The 18,129-nt window shown below is 42.3% G+C and overlaps 1 protein-coding gene across 1 annotated transcript; it reads right to left on the reverse strand.

The window, feature by feature from the left end:
- Positions 1 to 232: 232 nt before the first annotated feature.
- TMEM123 (transmembrane protein 123) lies at positions 233 to 17,452 on the reverse strand. Its single transcript, XM_042023783.1, has 6 exons — positions 17,332 to 17,452; positions 11,896 to 11,955; positions 9,759 to 9,821; positions 4,757 to 4,948; positions 3,152 to 3,305; positions 233 to 2,062 (listed from the first exon to the last, which is right to left on the reverse strand). Exons 1-6 carry the CDS (start codon positions 17,399 to 17,401, stop codon positions 2,038 to 2,040), a joined length of 564 nt encoding a protein of 187 aa, XP_041879717.1. The 5' UTR covers positions 17,402 to 17,452; the 3' UTR covers positions 233 to 2,037.
- Between the last annotated feature and the right edge of the window lie 677 nt (positions 17,453 to 18,129).

Below are 18,129 nucleotides of genomic sequence, written 5' to 3' on the forward strand. Positions count from 1 at the left end.
AAAGGAGGTCAGGTTTTATGTTTGCACTGACATGTCTGAAGTCTTAAACACATACTTTTGCTTTACTGTAGTAATGAGATTACAGAATAAATTAGAAATTATTAAACTGGGCAAAAATGACCTAGGTCTGGTATTCTAGCATTTGAAAGTATACATAGTGAACACTTCTTATCCAATGCTTATGACTGTAGGAATTACAGACCCAGCTAATAAATTAAAAATTCAACTGAAATTGATGTAGTAACTCCAAAGATTTATTTGTCTGTACAGTAGAGGTAAGGCAATCCCAGTAACTGAGTTGCACTTATCTTAATTTCTACAAAGTAAGGAATTACAGTTCTATGAAAGAATTGTCTCCATAACTCTTCAAGTCAAATCCAGTAATATTCCACCAAACAATACAATTAAAAAAAAAAAAACCAAAGTTACTTCAAATCACTCTCTCCCCCTTGACCCTCAAATGCACTAAAAAAATGAAACAGCCCCGTTACCCCCTTCTCAGGTGAGCAGCTGGTCCTAGCAAGATGACTCATTAGCTATGGTTTGCTCAAGTTGGCTGTGCCTTGCAAACAACGGGTTTACTACTCCATGTGAAAAAGTAAAAAACCCCATATGGCAACTTCTAACACTGCATGTCAGAATAAACTATTGCTTAACAAAATAGTCTGTTCCAGAGTAGTTACATTTTCCCTGATGAGTTGTTCCCCAGCCCCCAACAGACCTATGTGCAGTTCCCACTGTGACCTTCCTCACCGGTCACCATTTCCTCTGTGCCCACCATGAGGGCCTGGTGCCAGCAGTAACCAGGACAGTCAAACCCCACCACACCAACCCTCTTGGGGGATGGGTCTACAGGTGAAGCCTGAGCAAGACTGAACAATCATTCAGTGACTTACAGAGATGCAGGCCTGTGTTTCCCGATCCTTGTTCTAGTTTTCCTTACAGCCGTGTAAGTCAGGAGCCCATCTACTGAAGTCAGCAGATTTACCTGAGTGTGCCTGCAGCAGTGACATGGGAGCAGCACCAGCCATCCTGCACAGGACCCCCAGGGCATTTGGGCCTTCAGCTGAAGGTCTGCTCAGAGTGTCTTCAGCTGGGTTTTTGACCAGACCTCTGTACATCTGTGCAGCAGGACCAAGTTCTGAAAACAGCTGTAAAAATGCAGTTTATAGTCTTCTAAAATGCTGTCTTATATGTTTTCCCTTCTCTATATAGCTTTGAATGATTATCAAATGCTGCTAAAAGACTGCAGACAGCTTTGTAATAATAAAAACCAAGAGCCAAGTGATTGCTACCTTCAACTTAAAAGCCAATTTTAGAATCTTCTTGTATTTATGATGGCAAAATTCCTTTTTTCCATTTTTATTAAAGCTTGAATTGCACAAGCTTCATTAGGACATGCTAGAAAAAAAGAAGCTTTTAGAGAAAAGGGATAGATATTTCCATTCTGTCCATGTTTCCTGCAGCTACCCTCCTTATACAGCCTATTAAGGAAAGTATCTGCAGGTCACTGGTGAGCTAATGACTGACATTTAAAGTACTCATTATCACCTTCTATACAGTTATCTAACCACACCTCCTTCATAGCCTATCAAAAATTAACTGAGTTGTTCAAAATCCAAAATTTCTAAACTAAAGTTCACATCAAACTTCAAAATAAATACAATTTAATACAAAACTTTAGAAAAAACCACCCAAACTTACTTAGAATTGCACTGCTGCAATTGTCTGTGCTAGTAATTAGCTATTTCAGAGAGCTTTGTGCTTGTGTGCACCTTAAAATGACTCAATATGTGATTTTCTTTAAATCTGGTTACTAGTACTGGAAAAAGAAAATACTGTCTCTACAAAGTGCTGAGCTCCTCTTATGAAAGCAAATATAAAAAATTAGGATGTTTAAAAAGCTTCTCAACATTTTGCAGGATAACACTCAAGACAGGTTCAGAGACTGTGATCATCTTTATGAAAGAAACTCTCTCAGAAGTTACAACAGCTGCGACAGGGTGGGTCTCCAACACTGTCTTCACTGAAGTCTCTTTAAATGATGGCATCGTGTTCATCACTGTAAAAGAAACACAGTAATTAATGTTCTGCACTACAAGCATCAGTCAACGTGAGAAAGAGCCACCCAACTGCTGCTGAGAAGGTTATTTTGTAAGCAGAGGCCACCTTGCTAGGAAGCGGTAAGGGCATATTGATCTGGGAGTTACACTCCTCTCTGAGCCAAGCCTGAAGCTAGCTCAACAGCTCCGTTTTGTCAACTCCTCCAGCTTTTCACTGGCCTCATTCACATCTTGTCTTTCACACTCCATTCATGTGTTCTTACATCAGCTGTTGCTCAGGCCTGTTCATCCTACCTGTCTTACCTATAACCAGCAGTAACAGTTCATCAAAGCCACTGCACAAGCTCAGCAGCAGGTTCCCTTTTTTGAAGCTACTGTTGATGTGAATTTTACAATACCCATTTACAGATGCCACTGTGGGTAAATGTGCAGTAGGGACTGGTTTAATTCCATGACCAGTAAGCAGGAATCAAGATGGAGAGAAAACAAGGCCTGAACACCAGTATCCCAAGAGGTCTCATGATATCACCTCACTTAAAACAAGCTTCTTGACTGAGATGGATGATACCGAAGAGGAAAAGAAAAGCAACCTGGTTCCTAAACTATATGTGGGTGAGTTCTGAAGCCTGGTAGAAAACTGAGTAGAGCTGAGTATGAACAGCAAGTGAGATGGTACAATTTTGATTAGAATTCACTATAAATTAATGGCAAGGGGGAAGAAAACACCAAAGAATGAACAGAGTCTAGGAGAAAGGAGAAATCTTGCAAAAAAAAGGAGAAATCGGCAGAAAAAGTTTCAGTGTAATGTTAACTATTCATGGACTAGCTAAAAGATAAGGATCCTTTTAAAAAAACCAGAGTTATTTTATATAATAGATCAGAGAAAAAAAACACACAGAAGAAAGGCACAGTACTAATGAGGAATGGCAGAAGTGGTGAAAGACAAAACATCAAGATTAAATCTCTTAATGATATTAATATAACATACATTAAACAAATGTATCAGAGTTCATTCTGACCATTTGTTTCTCCTTGTTCCCCCTCAAGAAAGTAATAAATGGGTAAGTGACAATCCCTTGGGAACTTACATGGTTCTGTACTGAATGCCTCTTCTAGAGTGGTAAGTTTTGCATCCAATGTAGAGAATTACTAGGACTCCAAGAGTCAGCACAATGCCACCTACAAAACTGCCCACATCAAATCTGGAGGTATTGGCTACGACAGCGTCCGATTTTGATGTAGCTGAAAAGAAGAAAACAAAAGGCACATTTTACAGAACCTGCAAAATTGTGTTTTGAGGGACTACTCTACATCCTGCCCCCTCCCCCCCGACTGATGTATCACCTAAAGACCCAATCAGACAAATTTAACACAGATCAACTGACAAGATACAAGTCAAGCACGCTGAAACTCAGGGCTCTAAGTGCCATATTCTGGTGACATGGGCACAGCTGATCCAACTGCTTGCTGTCTCTGAAAGACTGCTCCTTCTCCTCTCCACCTCCCTTTTTCCCCTGCCTTTTCTCTCCCCTGCTCTCCCCTCCTTCTACACAGGGAGTTCCTGCCCTTCATAGGCCAGTTCTAGTGTTTTTCATACCCTCCATGAGCCAATTTAACCCACTACAGTGGCCTGAAATTAACCCAAGCATAAAAGGAAGTTGCTTTTAGTCAGATGAGCCTACTGAGTCACCCTGCAAAAGGGGTGCAACAGCCACCAAGTCAGTCAGTGTAGTTACATGGTGGGAGCAGAACACTTGGTGGCAATGAGCTGTTGGGATTGCTTTACCTTGTCTCATGCAATTGTACCCTCACTGTCCCAAGTGAGATCAGCTCCACAGCCCAACACAAACACTGACACAGACAACATGACCTCAGATAAGCCAAAGCTGTTCTGCTGCTAGAACTGGTAACATCTGGTACAAACTCCCACCTAAAGACCCAGTCTGTGCCCAGTTCTATTTGTACTTGCTACATACAGAGTGTTACATGGTCAACAACAAGTTCTGCTGGTGACAGCTTCACCTACCCAATTATGCTTCACTGACACATGAGCACTCCTGATGTGTTTAGAAGTACAAGCATGAAGTGATGGTAACACAGCCAGGTGCAAGGAAATACTGAATTCTGCACTCACTGTTTCTGTATTAACGGGCACGGTTAAACTGTATTTGACAACTCTCATATAAGGGGGGACTCATGCACACTCATGCTCAATTCTCCATTAGGGTAACATTCATTACATTGGTAACAGAACTCAAGTCTTTTTACCAAGCCAGTGACATATTTTGAGATACAGGTCAGCTGTAAAAAAGAAAGTATTAGGCATGAGTTCAAATAAACTACAAAAAGGAGAGCTGAACAAACACAGAAGTTCAAAATAGTCAAAATCAAGCCCTTCTCCTTTATCTTGCTGATCTCCTTGCTGGTAGCTGCTGGACCAGACCACTTGCACTTTTTTTCTCTCCCTAAATCTGTAGGTGTCTCAGGTTAAGTACATCCTTATTTAAGTAAGCAGAGTGCTCAGAGCAACATTTTTGTAGCCAGCTTAGTAATGACACCCCACTTTAGTCTGGTTTTTCAGCATGCAAATACCTTCTTTCTTCTTTTTGTTACACTGCTGCAAAATTCACTGTTCTACAATCCATGTGAATGTGCATCCAAGCCTTTATGAGCTTCCTGAACTGTGAACTCACCTGTTACAGAAGTGGAAGAAGTCTTAGAAGTGGTCACCACTGTAATATTGCCTTGTGGCGATGTGACTGGTGAAGCTGTGGTGGCTGTTACTGTCTGGTTGCTTTTGGTGGGCTGAGTTGTCCAGATCACAGACATGGTGGTGGTGTTGGGCTGACTGGTACTGGTCAGATGAGTAGTGGTGGTGGACATACCTGGGAAATTTTTATTGGTGATACCACACAGAAAAATACATAATCAACTGCACACTCATTGAGTAAGACAGCATTTATCATGCCCAAATAGAACAAGAGAGTGACACTGAAAATGCCACTGCACGGTATCCAGGCTTGCATACAGACTTTCCTTTGGGAAGACCTAACTTCTGATTTCTGGGCCTCAAGGTCAAGAATTTTTTAAAGGAAAGACTGTAAAGAAAACCTGGATAATATATCATAACTTTTAGAAGAGTCAGCTTTTTATTTTTTGGCTAACACTACCCAATTCCATAGAATCATCCCTAACTTACAGTATGTTAAAATGCAATAAAGTTCTGGATCAAGAGTTACTTTCTATGTGAAGCACCGGCTTTTTCCAACAACAAAGCTCTTCTGATAAGAACAGATTTTGCATGAAAATGCCCCCGCCTGCCCCCCCTGCCAATTTTAGTAATGATTTAATCTTTCATTTGCTTTTGAATGAAACACTAGCATTACTAGGGTTCCATATACATTAAAACTTGCCACAGAGAATTCTGTATTTATATGAAGCTTAAGGATAGAACATGATAGAAGTTCGACTGAAGTAAATGTACTGGCTTAAGTAATTTATTTAGCAGTGAGCCATCTTGCCAAGATTGAAACAAATACTGGAACGCTGTTTCACAAGTTTCATTGACATGCAGTGTCTTTTACTTTACACTTTCACCTAACACTTCCCCTTCCCTCCTCAGAAAACACTAATGAACTGTTCAGAACAAAAATACCACAATACAAAACTCAAGAATAATAGAGATTGATATTTACAGCAAAATCCTTAGAACCTTCAGGGAAGGCAGCCAGATAGAAAAATAAGTAATTGTTTTAAAATTGTTCTAAGAAGGAACTAACAAGAAACATGAGTCTGTTATGCAACTAACATTTCTCTAAGCAGACAGTAGGATGCAAATAGCTTTTATGTATGAAAGAATTCTGGAAATAAACAGCTCCTTTGCAGCAGTCTACTTCTGTATTATTTCTATAGTCTCATACAAGCTGGGCTCATTTTAAATACCTCAAAAGCTTTTCAATATGGAAATTAAAATATCTAATTATATCCATGTTTACTTGAAACTGTCTAAAATTAGAATATTTGAAGAACAGATAGTTTCATCTCAATTACAGAGTAACCTTGATATTCAATCTCTGCCTTTTATACAGCATCCAAAATACTTCTGTAGATAAATGTTTTTCTGTTGTGTAAAACATGAGAAACTACATACAAAACTGTGTCTATGATTTATCATAGCTGCCAGTACTGATATAAGCATCAACAACTTCAAGAAATGCAACAATATAACAATGTAAACATGCAGAAAGGAACTAGCCTACACAACACTTCTGAGACATGCAGTATTAAAACTACTGAAACAGCAAAATACAGTCTCCTTTGAAAATGCTATTTGTTTTCCTGTTCTTTAATGTTATAATTGTACTGTGGCATAAACCCAGGAAACCCTTTGAAATGAGCATTCATTGAGGTGGAACAATTGGAACACTACATTCGTTTGCTTACCTTGTTACGATTACGAAAATTCAGTTCCTCTATGAAGCATGCGTAAAATATATCAGATAAAATTCAAGGCACATTTTAATACTGACAGGTAAAACTCCCCAAAGGCACAATGATCCATAAATATCAAATGGTTCCTCACTGTAGGAAGTAAGCAAGGAAATGTCTACATGGAAACCACCTACAGTTACATGATGTGAAACCACACCTCACAGCCACATTCCTAATGTAAGCGATACCAAAGAAAGACAAATCTGGATGCAAGTGTCAAGCAGTTTTCTGTGGGCTGTTTTTGAGCCGGGATTTCTGAGTGTCAAAGAGCCTTCTGTTTCTGAGCAATACAATGGCTAATTGTTAGATGTGTAACATTATAAAATGATGTCACACAAAGCTGGTACTTACTCCATGGGTATTAAATTGCCCTACAGAAAACCTGAGTCATGATGGAAAAAAACCCAAACATCTATGAGGAATTTCAGCACATTTGCGCATTACTTTTCTCCCATCTCTTTTCCAATAGCAATCCTTCTTTTTTTACTTAATCAAGATTACAGCCCTTGGTGATGTAACTCTAACAGTGAAATCTGCCTAATCTCTAGACCTATCTCTCATGATGTATTTAGCATCAGTCATTTCAAAGCATCAGCAGGAGGCTATCTGAAGCAGCTGGACATTTTGGGAAGCTGACATGAAAAAGGCACAAATCTGTTCTTCTCCATCTTTGAAAAATCTGACCCGTACTATTTTACAAACAGAGTGAAGATGAAAGAATATTTGCTAGCAACATCTGTCCTTTTATCTTTTATTTCCCTAATTACTTTGCCGCCTGAAGACCAGCTGGGCTTCATCGAACACACTTAACAAACCCTGACTGCCTGAGTTAATTTTTATTACTTACAAAGGATGCATGCCAGTAATAGAGTTCAGGTTTATGATGCTTTGTTTTTAAAAGACACAAGTATTTTACATGGTTTGCTACCTGTGTTTGAGCACTAAATAGCTATGCTGTACCCATCAATTAAAAAAAAAAATATATATATAGAGCATACAGATAAGAATTCTTAGCAGCATGTGCTACTACTCCCTTCATGTTCTAACTCAACAAGAATGAGCACAAAACTCAAATTGCATAAGCACTGTGCTAACATGCAAAATTATTATGGAATGCTTTTCCTAAAATAAATACTTTCCTCTGCATGGAAAATGATTGAATGAAACAGACTTTTGCTTTCTTCACCAAGAGCTTCCTTCCTCTCCCCCCAAAAAATAATGGCAGAGACTTTAGGCACAATTAAGTACATATACCCAATAGTCTTTATTCTGAAGAAGTTGAGACAGATAATCAAAATCCATGAACACTGTATTAAAATCTCTGTTTCTAAGGGGAACAAAAAAGACAGAAGGATGGGAATCACCAAACCTTATGAAGCAAGGCACAGCTATCTGTTAGGTTTATACTGTGCCTAACAGTAAAGGGCTCAGGCTTCTTTTTACTGTTAATATCCAAAACTAGTAAAACTCAGACCTTTCCAAGAAACCTGCAAGGGCTGGAGCAGAAGACAGAAGGAGCACAGGGTGGGTGAAACACTGTGGTTAACAATGGCTTTACAGGCTTCGGGGAACAAGGCAACAAGGAGATTACAGAAACCTCTGGACTCTCCAAGTTAGACATGCTTGAACTGCTACACTGTAGGCAATAGAATGAGACACTGCATCACTTGCTTGCTACCAAAAGGAAAGTTTTTGCAAAGGTGAGGGGTTTTTTTCCTCCTAGTGAGCATTTTACACTTAAATGAAAATAACAAGCAACTTCTGAATGTGGTAGAAATTAGAGAGACAGAATATAGGAGTTGTACTGGAAATGAAATGACGTAGCTGGAACTTTATGATCAGCAAAAAACTCCACAAATACACAAGGCATCTTAAGTAGACACAACATTCCTGCCCTGCTTTCCCATGGCTCTTAGCACAAAGGCATCCCAGTTTCTAGAACTAGCTTCTCTCAGATGCAATACTCTATCTGTGCATCACAGCCTGAACAACTGCATGACACTAGCTCTTATCCAGTCCCTACTAATGCAGTGAAATCTGCCTGTACAAGTTCTTCTAGAAGATGAAATTTTTAACTCCCTCATTTAATAATCTCATATTGACATAGCCAACAGCTGGAACACTGCAAGTGTAAGTGGATGAACTGTTTGTGTCCCAGGTTAAATAACTGTTTCCAAACTCTAGTAGTTGATCCAATACAGCTATTTATTCTTTCTACAAAGATGTGTTTTATTAACATGCTACTTATGATGGAGCATCATGAATGCAACACTGCTGCCTTGGGAAATAATTCTCACTTACAGTTCTTCTGCCAGGTTGTGAAGGAAATATGGTAGTGCTAGAACAATGCAAATGTACCCGTGACAAACTGTTCCACTTGATTGACACTGGCTTAAATGCCACTATTTTGTGCTATGAGCTCTCAAAGGATTATTTTCTATGGTATTAAGTGCCATGAGGTTCATGTGAAGTGGGGGCCAGTCTCTTCTGCCATGGGTCAAATGAAAGGACAATAGGAAATGGCCTCAAGTTGTGCCAGGGGATATTAGAAAAAAAAAGTTCACTGAAAGAGTGGCCAGGCATTGGAATAAGTTGCCCAGGGAGGTGGTGGAGTCACCATCTCTGGCAGTGTCCAAGAGAAGCCTGGATGTGGCACATGGGGATATGGTTTAGGGGTGATTATGGTGGTTGACAATTGGAGAGATAATCTCGAAGGTCTCTTCCAACCTTCAGAATCCTGTGATTCTATGAGTCTTATGTAAAAGGAAATGGAGTCCTATTCTTGAAACTCAAGCTCCCAGGATTTTGTTGTACCCTAAATCTGTTTTTTGTGAAGTAACATTAAACAGATACACACTGTTTGCACAACAACTTATTCATCTTTACTTCATGAAAATGGAAGAAGTTTGCTTAAAGACAAAGAGTGAACATTAAAAAAACCCAACTTCTTGCAATTTTTCCTTGAAGTTTTGATTCCTGTGTTTAAATGGCATCACAAATGTAATTACTGATGAAATATGCTACCTAAATTTGAAAAACAATATAGCTTCTTTACAGAGTTGTTTTACATGTTGCTTCCCAGCCCTACAATGATAACACCTGTCTCAAATACCCACTTTTGATGGCCTGTTCTTTAAAATTTGGTATTATCAGGGTTAGGTTTGGAGCTAACTTCTAGGTTCATAGTAATGAACAGACACATACCTCCTGTAGATGTTGCTGTAGATTGAGTGGATGATGCAGTGACAATGGATGAACTGCTATTGTCTTCAAGGAAAAAAAAACAAAACAAGAAAATCAATATTATTCATTTTAACTTTATCATACTATAATGAAAGTATACCCACGACACAATACTTTCCTCAGGGTATCTGTGTCTGGAGAATACAGTTGGGAATACAGCAGAGAGTAGCCCACACCAAGGCAGATGGTTTTTATCCCTCTGCAAAATGTTTCCAGATCTCAGTGCAGCAAGAACATGGTTAACACTGTATGCACAGCAGTGCCCAAGTGGTCTGCATGTGATTCCTTCAATGTCCTCTGTTTGTTCTCTTCCCCGTCTATGTCATGTTTCATTCCATTTGCCGTAAATAGCCATACTGTCACTAACTTTCTTAACCTACTTGTGCACTATGGGGGGGTGGTTTTGTAGTATTTATTCTTCTACTTCAGTTACATTTTCTGTCCCTCGATCTCTTCTTTCATTTTGTTGCCTCTCTGTTGCAAACTGGGATGATGCTAGAAATATACTGTAGTCAAGTAGGGGCAGACAGATACTCTGTGAAACATTTTACTCCATACTGTTCTCTACACAAAAAGGGTCCTAAGAATGTACCTGTTTCCAGACATAAAATGTAAACCAGTCTTAGTGGTTTTGTCTTTCTCTCCTTTGTTTCACTTCTACTTTTCCAGATCTCTTTTTCTTGGCCCTCCTTCCTCCTCATGTTACTCCTAGGTTTCTCAGGTACTCTCCCACTCTCACTTCTGTCCTCATTGCTGCATCCCTCCTCTATATTTCTCCATATAGATTAAGTGTCTCTTGCTCCTGGCAAAGATCTACTGGGCTGTTCCTGGGAGTGTCACTGCCCATGTTTTTCTCCCTTCATTCTGCACTGTTGCGAATGCCCATTCTATGATCATTCTTTTCTCTAAGTAAGTGATCTTTTACAGCACACTCCCACACTGGCAGGGTTATGTGCCTTGCAGCAGCTCTGCTGCTTTTCAGCATGGCTGAAAAACAAAGCACATAACCTCAGAGATTTAAGAGGAGAGCAACACAGCTACTGCAGTCAAGAAACAGACCTACACCTACTCCCTTTGAATGGATCTGCTGTTCTTACCACTGGAAGAGTTTAGTCTGTAACTCTTTGCAATTGCATACATGTTATGAGCAAGCTCAGGTTAAGAACAAATGCACCAAATTTACATCTTCATACCACCTACCAAAAAATGGGAGGGCGGGGGGGAAATCAGAGAGGGAATTACTTTGTTCTTTCTTTGGTATAATCGCAGCCAAGCAGCCCCCCACACTGTGTACTGCACACTCAGCCCTTATACTGACATAACTGGGACATTAAGTCGCAGATTTAAGTGCCTTTGAGAAAGGGTCTCTGATTGTACAATTACAAACACATTCTTTCTTGGATATGCTGACTATTATCCCAGCATAAGCCATGGATATGCCTGGGGTTAAATCTTTTCCACAGAGGCCCAATACTGTAACCAGAACGTATCTTTGTGCTTTCCCCAGGTTCTAAGTGCTTACTTCTACAACCCTGGGACAGCTCTGGATGTGGACTACATGTTCATACAGGTAAAAAGAAGCCATATCTATTGCCTGGAATTTGGGTGAGTCAGTACTGCAATTAACACAAGACAGAGTGAGTCAACGAGCAGAGTATTGTCAGCCAACAGCAAATGAGATGACTGAAGTAGTACAGGGCAAAAATGACTCAAACGAAAAAATGCCTTGCCTTTATCTGAAGATCACTGAATTCTAATCCAGCAGACTTCTTGGTTTTCCTTTTAACTGTTAATTGATTTTGCCAGGTGTTTCTATTTCTATACACAATATTTTCCCATTTTATTTCTCCTCTCAATGTTGCTCCGGGGTACCCAAGGACATGAGAATTGATTTGTGTTCTACTGTTCCCCTTAAAAATCTTTAGTTGTCCCAGAATAGATGGGACAATCAGAGTACCTCCCTCCTGCCCTACAGCTGCTCACAATTCAATAAAATAAAATAGAGGGCAAATTATTACAGGATGGTTTAAGACATACAATAATATGTGCTTTTCTCAATGCTATTGAGGAACAGCAACAGAAATGCCAAAAGTATTACCTGGCAACCCACTGCCTGGAATCGTAGTAAAGGGCGCAGTGCTGTTTGTGCCTTCATTTCCTAAATTAAAAGAAAAAAACCAGGAATAATAAGATAGTTTTAGGTGGAAGAAGAAAAAAAGAAAGTACAGCATCTGCCACTCGCTTTGGGCATATGACAGGGGATAGTTATGATGATGATATAAAAGCATGTTAGCACAACAGCCTGCTCTGAGTGCATTAAAACTGACACCATTTATACTACCCAACCACCAAATGAACCAAAACTCCTCCCATCCTCTGTTTTATCTTCCCTATCATCCCCATCCCAAGTTTTCACCTTCCCTGAGATGAAAACTAAAAGAGGCAAATGAGATGAGAAAAAAAAAAGATGAGACTTAAAGAGGCAAAAAATCAGGCACTTTCCTTCAGTAGAAACACCTGATCTGTGTCACCTGCAACAGAAGAGCAAGAATTTCTCACTTAAGTCTTTAGCTTTGTTTGCCAAGCCTTTGCAGGCAGATAGGTGCTTGCTCTGGCACTACATGGACAACATAAAAACACAATTAGCTCCACTAAGAAGTTGCATTATTCAGTTTGTGACTAAGGGCATGTTAATGCATCCACATTGGCGTTGGGGATTTTGGCATTTGGCAGATGGGGAATAGGACCGAAAAGTATCACACCTTGAACAAAGTGGTAAAATTTAAAGGAAAACCACAGAGAATCAACAGCCTGGCATTCACATGAATAGAAGAGGATCAGTTGTGGATTCTGCCTTTGCCAAGCACAATTTAGTTTTGATCACCTAATATCGTGCGAAAGACAAGCAAATAACTGGAACTGAGTATCACAGAAATAGGGCATTTTCTTAGTGGTTACAAAACCTTAGCCAAGGTCTCAAAATGATAAAGTTTGCAAATACGAATGGCAAAATAACTCACTGTACCTCACCCCTGCAATATCAAGACTGAGGGCAGCACTGCAAGGTGTATTATGCTGTTTAATTAGGAAACTTAGGGAAAACAAACAAACAAAGGATGGGACACTGCTAAACAAAGCTTCCCCAGAGAGGACCCAATCCTGCAAAAACTGTTCTACATCACAGCAAGTTCCCCCACATTATATAATGATCTGATTGGAAAAGCTAGGCCAACACAAAACTGACATTACCTCCCTCTTCAACAACACACAATGGTTTTTTCTGCATAGAAATCTTTTAACTAGCAGAAAGGGCTCCCTATATAACTAGATGAAAGAGAGGGGCAGGAAACAGAGGTGGAAGCGAAAGCAGGACTGTATTAGTTTAGTTCAGATCAGCTTGGACTGCACACCTTGAAACATGCTGAGGACCTTATCCAGCTTAAAAGATACAACTTTTAATTCTTCCTTCTTAAAAATGCCCAAACGTTGGTAAGTTTCTTAATCTGAATAACACACATTGGCTTCAGAATACAAATACTCCTTAAGTGGGGTTTTGCAGAAGCATATGCCACATGGGAACATGTGGCAGTGAATGGGACAGAGAGATAGATATAAGGAAATCTTAAAATATTCCCAGTGTTCTCTATCCTGAGACTGTTCCTTTAAATTTGAAGCTGCATGTACCACTGCAGAGACAAGCAGGAGACTTCAAACAGAGAGGCAGAAAGGACTCCTGGGCTAAGCAAAGAGAAAAGCACCACAGGTTTTATGCAGTGATGGCTCTGACAAGTAGAAGAACCTCTTATGCCAGACCACAGGCTTCACAGTTCAATTGTCCCAAAGCAAAATAGGGAGGGGTCCTGGCCTTCTCCAGGAAGCAGAAGTGCAAAGGTTAGAAATTGGCACTGAGCCAGGTGTAGACACGCATGTGATGGTACAGGAAGGAAGGGGGGAGAGAGGTGGCAGCCAGCTGCAGCATCCTGTGCACGAGCAGAAGCACAGCTCTTGGAGCCACAGCATCAGCTGCAACACTGGGCCTATGAATCTTGAGCAGAGAAACTGTGCTGAGGCTTACTCTCCCTGTGACCCAGAAGAGAGGGGAAGGAAAGAAAGGATCCCTTGTTTTCATTTTTCACGATGAAACGGAACCAGCACAAGGATATACCCAACTTAAAACTGGATCAGAGCACCACACACTGGAAAAGGACAGGGAAGGGGGATCAACATGGTTTTTGTCTGACAGCCCTGTTTTGCTCTGTTTAAGGTCAGGCATAGATGCAGCTAAAAAACCACAGAACTGTGGCTGGCTGGATGTATCTGAAAGCAAGCATGCTTCCTGTGAAAGCCCCGTCAGAGTCTGGCATGTCAAGTGCTTTCAGGGCCTCTTGTGTTTTTGTTGCTCTAGTGATCAAACTTCATGAGTTGGAGACAATTTGGATAAGCAAACTTTCGAAAGGGCAGTATCAGTCCAGTTCTTCCAGCTTTATAGCTGGAATTGGGCTTTCCCAAGTGGCAGAGACTGAAGATTTGTGCTTGTGTTATATACAAATACATCCAGGGTGAGTGATAGGGATAGCTCTGATACTTTCTAAAAATCAACAGGACAGGACGTTAACTGGACTTGATTTTGCCAAATCCTGCAAAAATCAACACAGTATATAACATTCATGTTTGAAATCTGTAGTCTCCGCTCAGACACATACCTAATTACTAGTCTCCACAGCTGAACCCTGGTAGAAGAACCCTACACAAACGAATGGCAATACTCATTCAACTACCTGCATGCAACAAAGGTCAATTTGCTCACTCCAACCTTCACATAAAAGATAAACACATTTCGAAGGACTCACACGCTTTATGTCTAGTGTAGCTAAACCTTACACTGCAGGAAGATGTTGGTATATAAACCTTCATTTTTACTAAGCACAGCTTTACACATTCATTTTGGGGACAGGTCAAAAGTCATATATAAAATTTTCTCAGGGCATTTTCTCTTTTCAAGCTTGATGCATAGCAGGCACAGAGGGGAATTTTATGCCCAAATCATTCTGCTTTTGTTGGTTTAAAAGCACTAAAGTACAGAAGCACTGACAATGTGCACTCCATCAGAAAGATCACCCACTTGCTCAGTAATCTCTAAGCAATCCAGATGAGTTGCTGGAGGTGCATGGTTAAAGCAGAGATGTTAGAGCAGCAACATGAATATAACCATCCCCTAGGTAGTCTCCACCATCAGCATACTCACTCCTTTCAGCTGCAATGGATAAAATTAGAATTCTAGAGATTGAAATAAAAGCAAGCCCCTGACCTCAAATCTATTGTAACACCTGCCAGGCAATTTTGACAAACTATAATTTCAAGTCCTTGCTTTCTGGAAACTTTATTTTTCTTTTGATTCAACAAGGTCTTTAGGTGCCTGTTTTTGAACTGATGTTCTTGACCCACCAAGAAGTTAGGTCATCCTGAGAGAGAGGTCAGGCAGGATTATTTCAACAACATTTCAGAGGAGTCCTCATGCCTTAACACTGTGAAACTACTCCACAGTCTTGCAAAGGAAAGCATAAGCACCACTGCATGGATGGAAACAACACAGACCATGTAACCAATTCTCAATCCCCATCAATTTAAGACTGAAAAACTACACCACCTTTTGCTGCCACCCAGGAATCTAAGAGAAGATGACACACAAATCAAAATATTATGCCTGTTTTCAGGCCTGGAGGCTGCTGCTGCTCCTGATTTTTTTAGTGTGAGTAAGTTTTGTATACAAGTAAGCTCTTGAAGATGTCGCTAGCTATCTTTTCTCAACACAGCAGGAAGGGGGTGGAAGCCACTTCCTGACAGGGAGAGGGATTCCTATTACTCAGGTACAAGGAAGCCAGATGGATTTTACATAATAGTGAGAAGGATTTTTTTCTAAAACCATATTCTTTTGGTGCTGTTTCTTCCACTGAGTTGACTGACACATAGAAATAAACTGACCAGCAGAGTAAAAGAGCAGCATTATAATGAAATAACCAGTCTGCACAAAAATCTTAACCAGACTGAGGACACATGTACTGCCACTTTCACTTTCTGCATATCAGAGATGGGCTTCACACTTCTTCCTGTAGTGTTGATTAGACAATGACAAACTTCTGCTGAAATCAACACAAATCCCAGCAGTACTTTCTGGAAGTTTCTAAGTGGACAGAGGGGGGGGGGGGGGGGGGAAAAAGCTATTTCAACAGATACATTAAAGTGAGCCTTAAAAGGGCACAACTTCTTTCAACATATCATAACTGAGCTCTAGACAATCAATTCACATACAGAGGAAGGACTACATTTGTGTGTCAGGAGCTACACGAAATCACCCCTGCCCCAGGAGACAGCACTGACTGTACTCTGAGTTAAATCCGCACATGCACTCAGGAAGCAGCATGACAGAAGACAGATCAGTGCAATCTTTTATCACATTAAATGACAGGCTATTGTTGCTAAACAGAGGCCATAAGATCTTAGCAAAGCAAGATTTGGTTACCTGTTAACTCCTTTTAAAAAAAACCTTGCCCTTCTTTTTGGAAGGGCAATTACAAAGCTGTTTGCATTCCTCATTCTATTTTTTTTGGTATGAATTTATATTACAACTTCACCAGATTAAACAACCGCATATAAACACTGCTGGACTGACTGAGATTCCTCAACAGTATTTACAGCAGGTTAGTTCTGGTACCCGTGATCTTTTGGCTTCTTTACTTTGGAAAATTGTGTGGCACTGTAGGCACTTCAGTCTTTTGAAAATGCAACTCCCGCAGCTCAGACCTGTATGCTTCTCGCTTTATTTCAGTGCCTGTCAACGCTGATCCCCTGACTGTGGTGTTCTGAGCCCGGGCACGAGGCTGTGCATTTGCTAGAACCGGCAGCTACAAAGGGGCACCGCTGCGAGGGCCTGACAGAAACGCGACAAAGCACAGCGTGTCCCATCCGCACCGCCACCACGAGCCCGAAGCCCCCATTGGAAGCCCCTCAGCCCACGGACAGCCCCAGAGAGCAGCACCCAGCAGGCGCAGGGAGCGGCCCTTCCCAGCCCGGCCCTGCCGGGGGCAGCGGGCGCCCCGGGCTCCCCCGCGCCGCTCGGGCCGGGCGCCTGCCGGGGGCGGGGCCGCGCATCCCTGCGGGCGTGCGCACCCCCAACCCAAACGCTCCTCGGGGGTCCTTCTGTAATTGTTGTTTCTACTTAAAAAACATCCCGAATATTAACCCCTCCTCCCCGTTTCTGTCACAGCACTCCAGACACGCCGGTCGTGCGACCGCGGCTCCCGCTCCGGAGCGGAGCGTCAGCGACCGCCGTCCCGTCCCGTCCCATCCCGGTGCCGCTTCCCGGGGCGCTCGGGGGCAGTCAGGGCGCAGCCCCGGCCCCGCTCCGGCCACCAGCGGCGGGACGAGGCCTGGCTCGGCCCGGCTGAGTTGTGGCGGCAGCCGCCAGGCAGGGCGGCTGCGAGGGGCGCAGGGCCAGCGCCTCCGCCCGGCCCGGCCCCCGGCGGGCGCTACTCACGGGAGCCGCGGGCCAGCAGCAGCAGCAGCAGCGCCCACGGAGCGCCGGACGCAGCGCCGAGGAACCGCATGGCCGCCGAGGGGCCGCCGGAGCTCGCCCGCGCGGTCTGCGCGCTGCCGAGCGAGGGGCGGGCCGGGGCGGGCCCGCGGGGCGGGGGCCGGGCCGGGGGTGGGCGCGGAGAGGTGGGCTCCTCTTTCTCTCTCCCTTGTCCCGCCGTTTTTGGTCAGGCGGGCCGGAAAGGGTTGCGGTACCCGTAAGGGGAGACTCGTAAACGGAGAGATGTCTGTGCTTCACCAGGTGCCACAGACGTGACACCCGAGTGGCGCTCCGTCCGTCTGTGAGCACCTGTGGAAACGGGGCCGAGCTCCAGGAGCGCCGCCTGCGAGCAGCGCTCATGGCTGGTGATGTCTGGCGATCTGTTTTCCAAATACCGTTCAACATCTGCCAGCAGAGCCTCAACTGCGTGGATTTATCCTCCTTGTTAATAACATCCACCTAACCAACACCTGGGTTCGCTGCGCACGCCTTCCCGAGGTGGCACTGCCCAGTCCGTGTGCGTGCTGCTGATTGTCACACAGCCTGTGGTTGTTGTAGGCTCTTAGGTCACCAGCGCTAATGCCGTGGAGGCATCCTGAAGTTTCCCGATGTACTTAGAAAATTGTGAAACTGACTACGAAGGTGATAGGGAAAAGTGAAAGGGAACAAACATACTCAGTTCTCTGAGATTTCCCATGGGTACTTCTAACATTAAACTGGTGTTGGTTATTTATTTTTCAAGTGAAAAATAAATGTTAATAA

The sequence above is a fragment of the Corvus kubaryi genome, unplaced genomic scaffold, assembly GCF_017639235.1.
Source record: "Corvus kubaryi isolate FWS band 111438036 unplaced genomic scaffold, C.kubaryi_AGA036_p1.0 37256, whole genome shotgun sequence".
NCBI classification, from domain to species: domain Eukaryota; kingdom Metazoa; phylum Chordata; class Aves; order Passeriformes; family Corvidae; genus Corvus; species Corvus kubaryi.

Coding starts and splice junctions, on each gene's coding strand:
- TMEM123 (XM_042023783.1), bottom strand. CDS start 17,401: ATGCGGTTCCTCGGCGCTGCGTCCGGCGCTCCGTGGGCGCTGCTGCTG. Junction 9,822..11,895: donor TCCAGGCAGTGGGTTGCCAG/GTAATACTTTTG, acceptor TTTTCCTTGAAG/ACAATAGCAGTTCATCCATT. Junction 3,306..4,756: donor TTCTTCCACTTCTGTAACAG/GTGAGTTCACAG, acceptor TCTTCTTTTCAG/CTACATCAAAATCGGACGCT.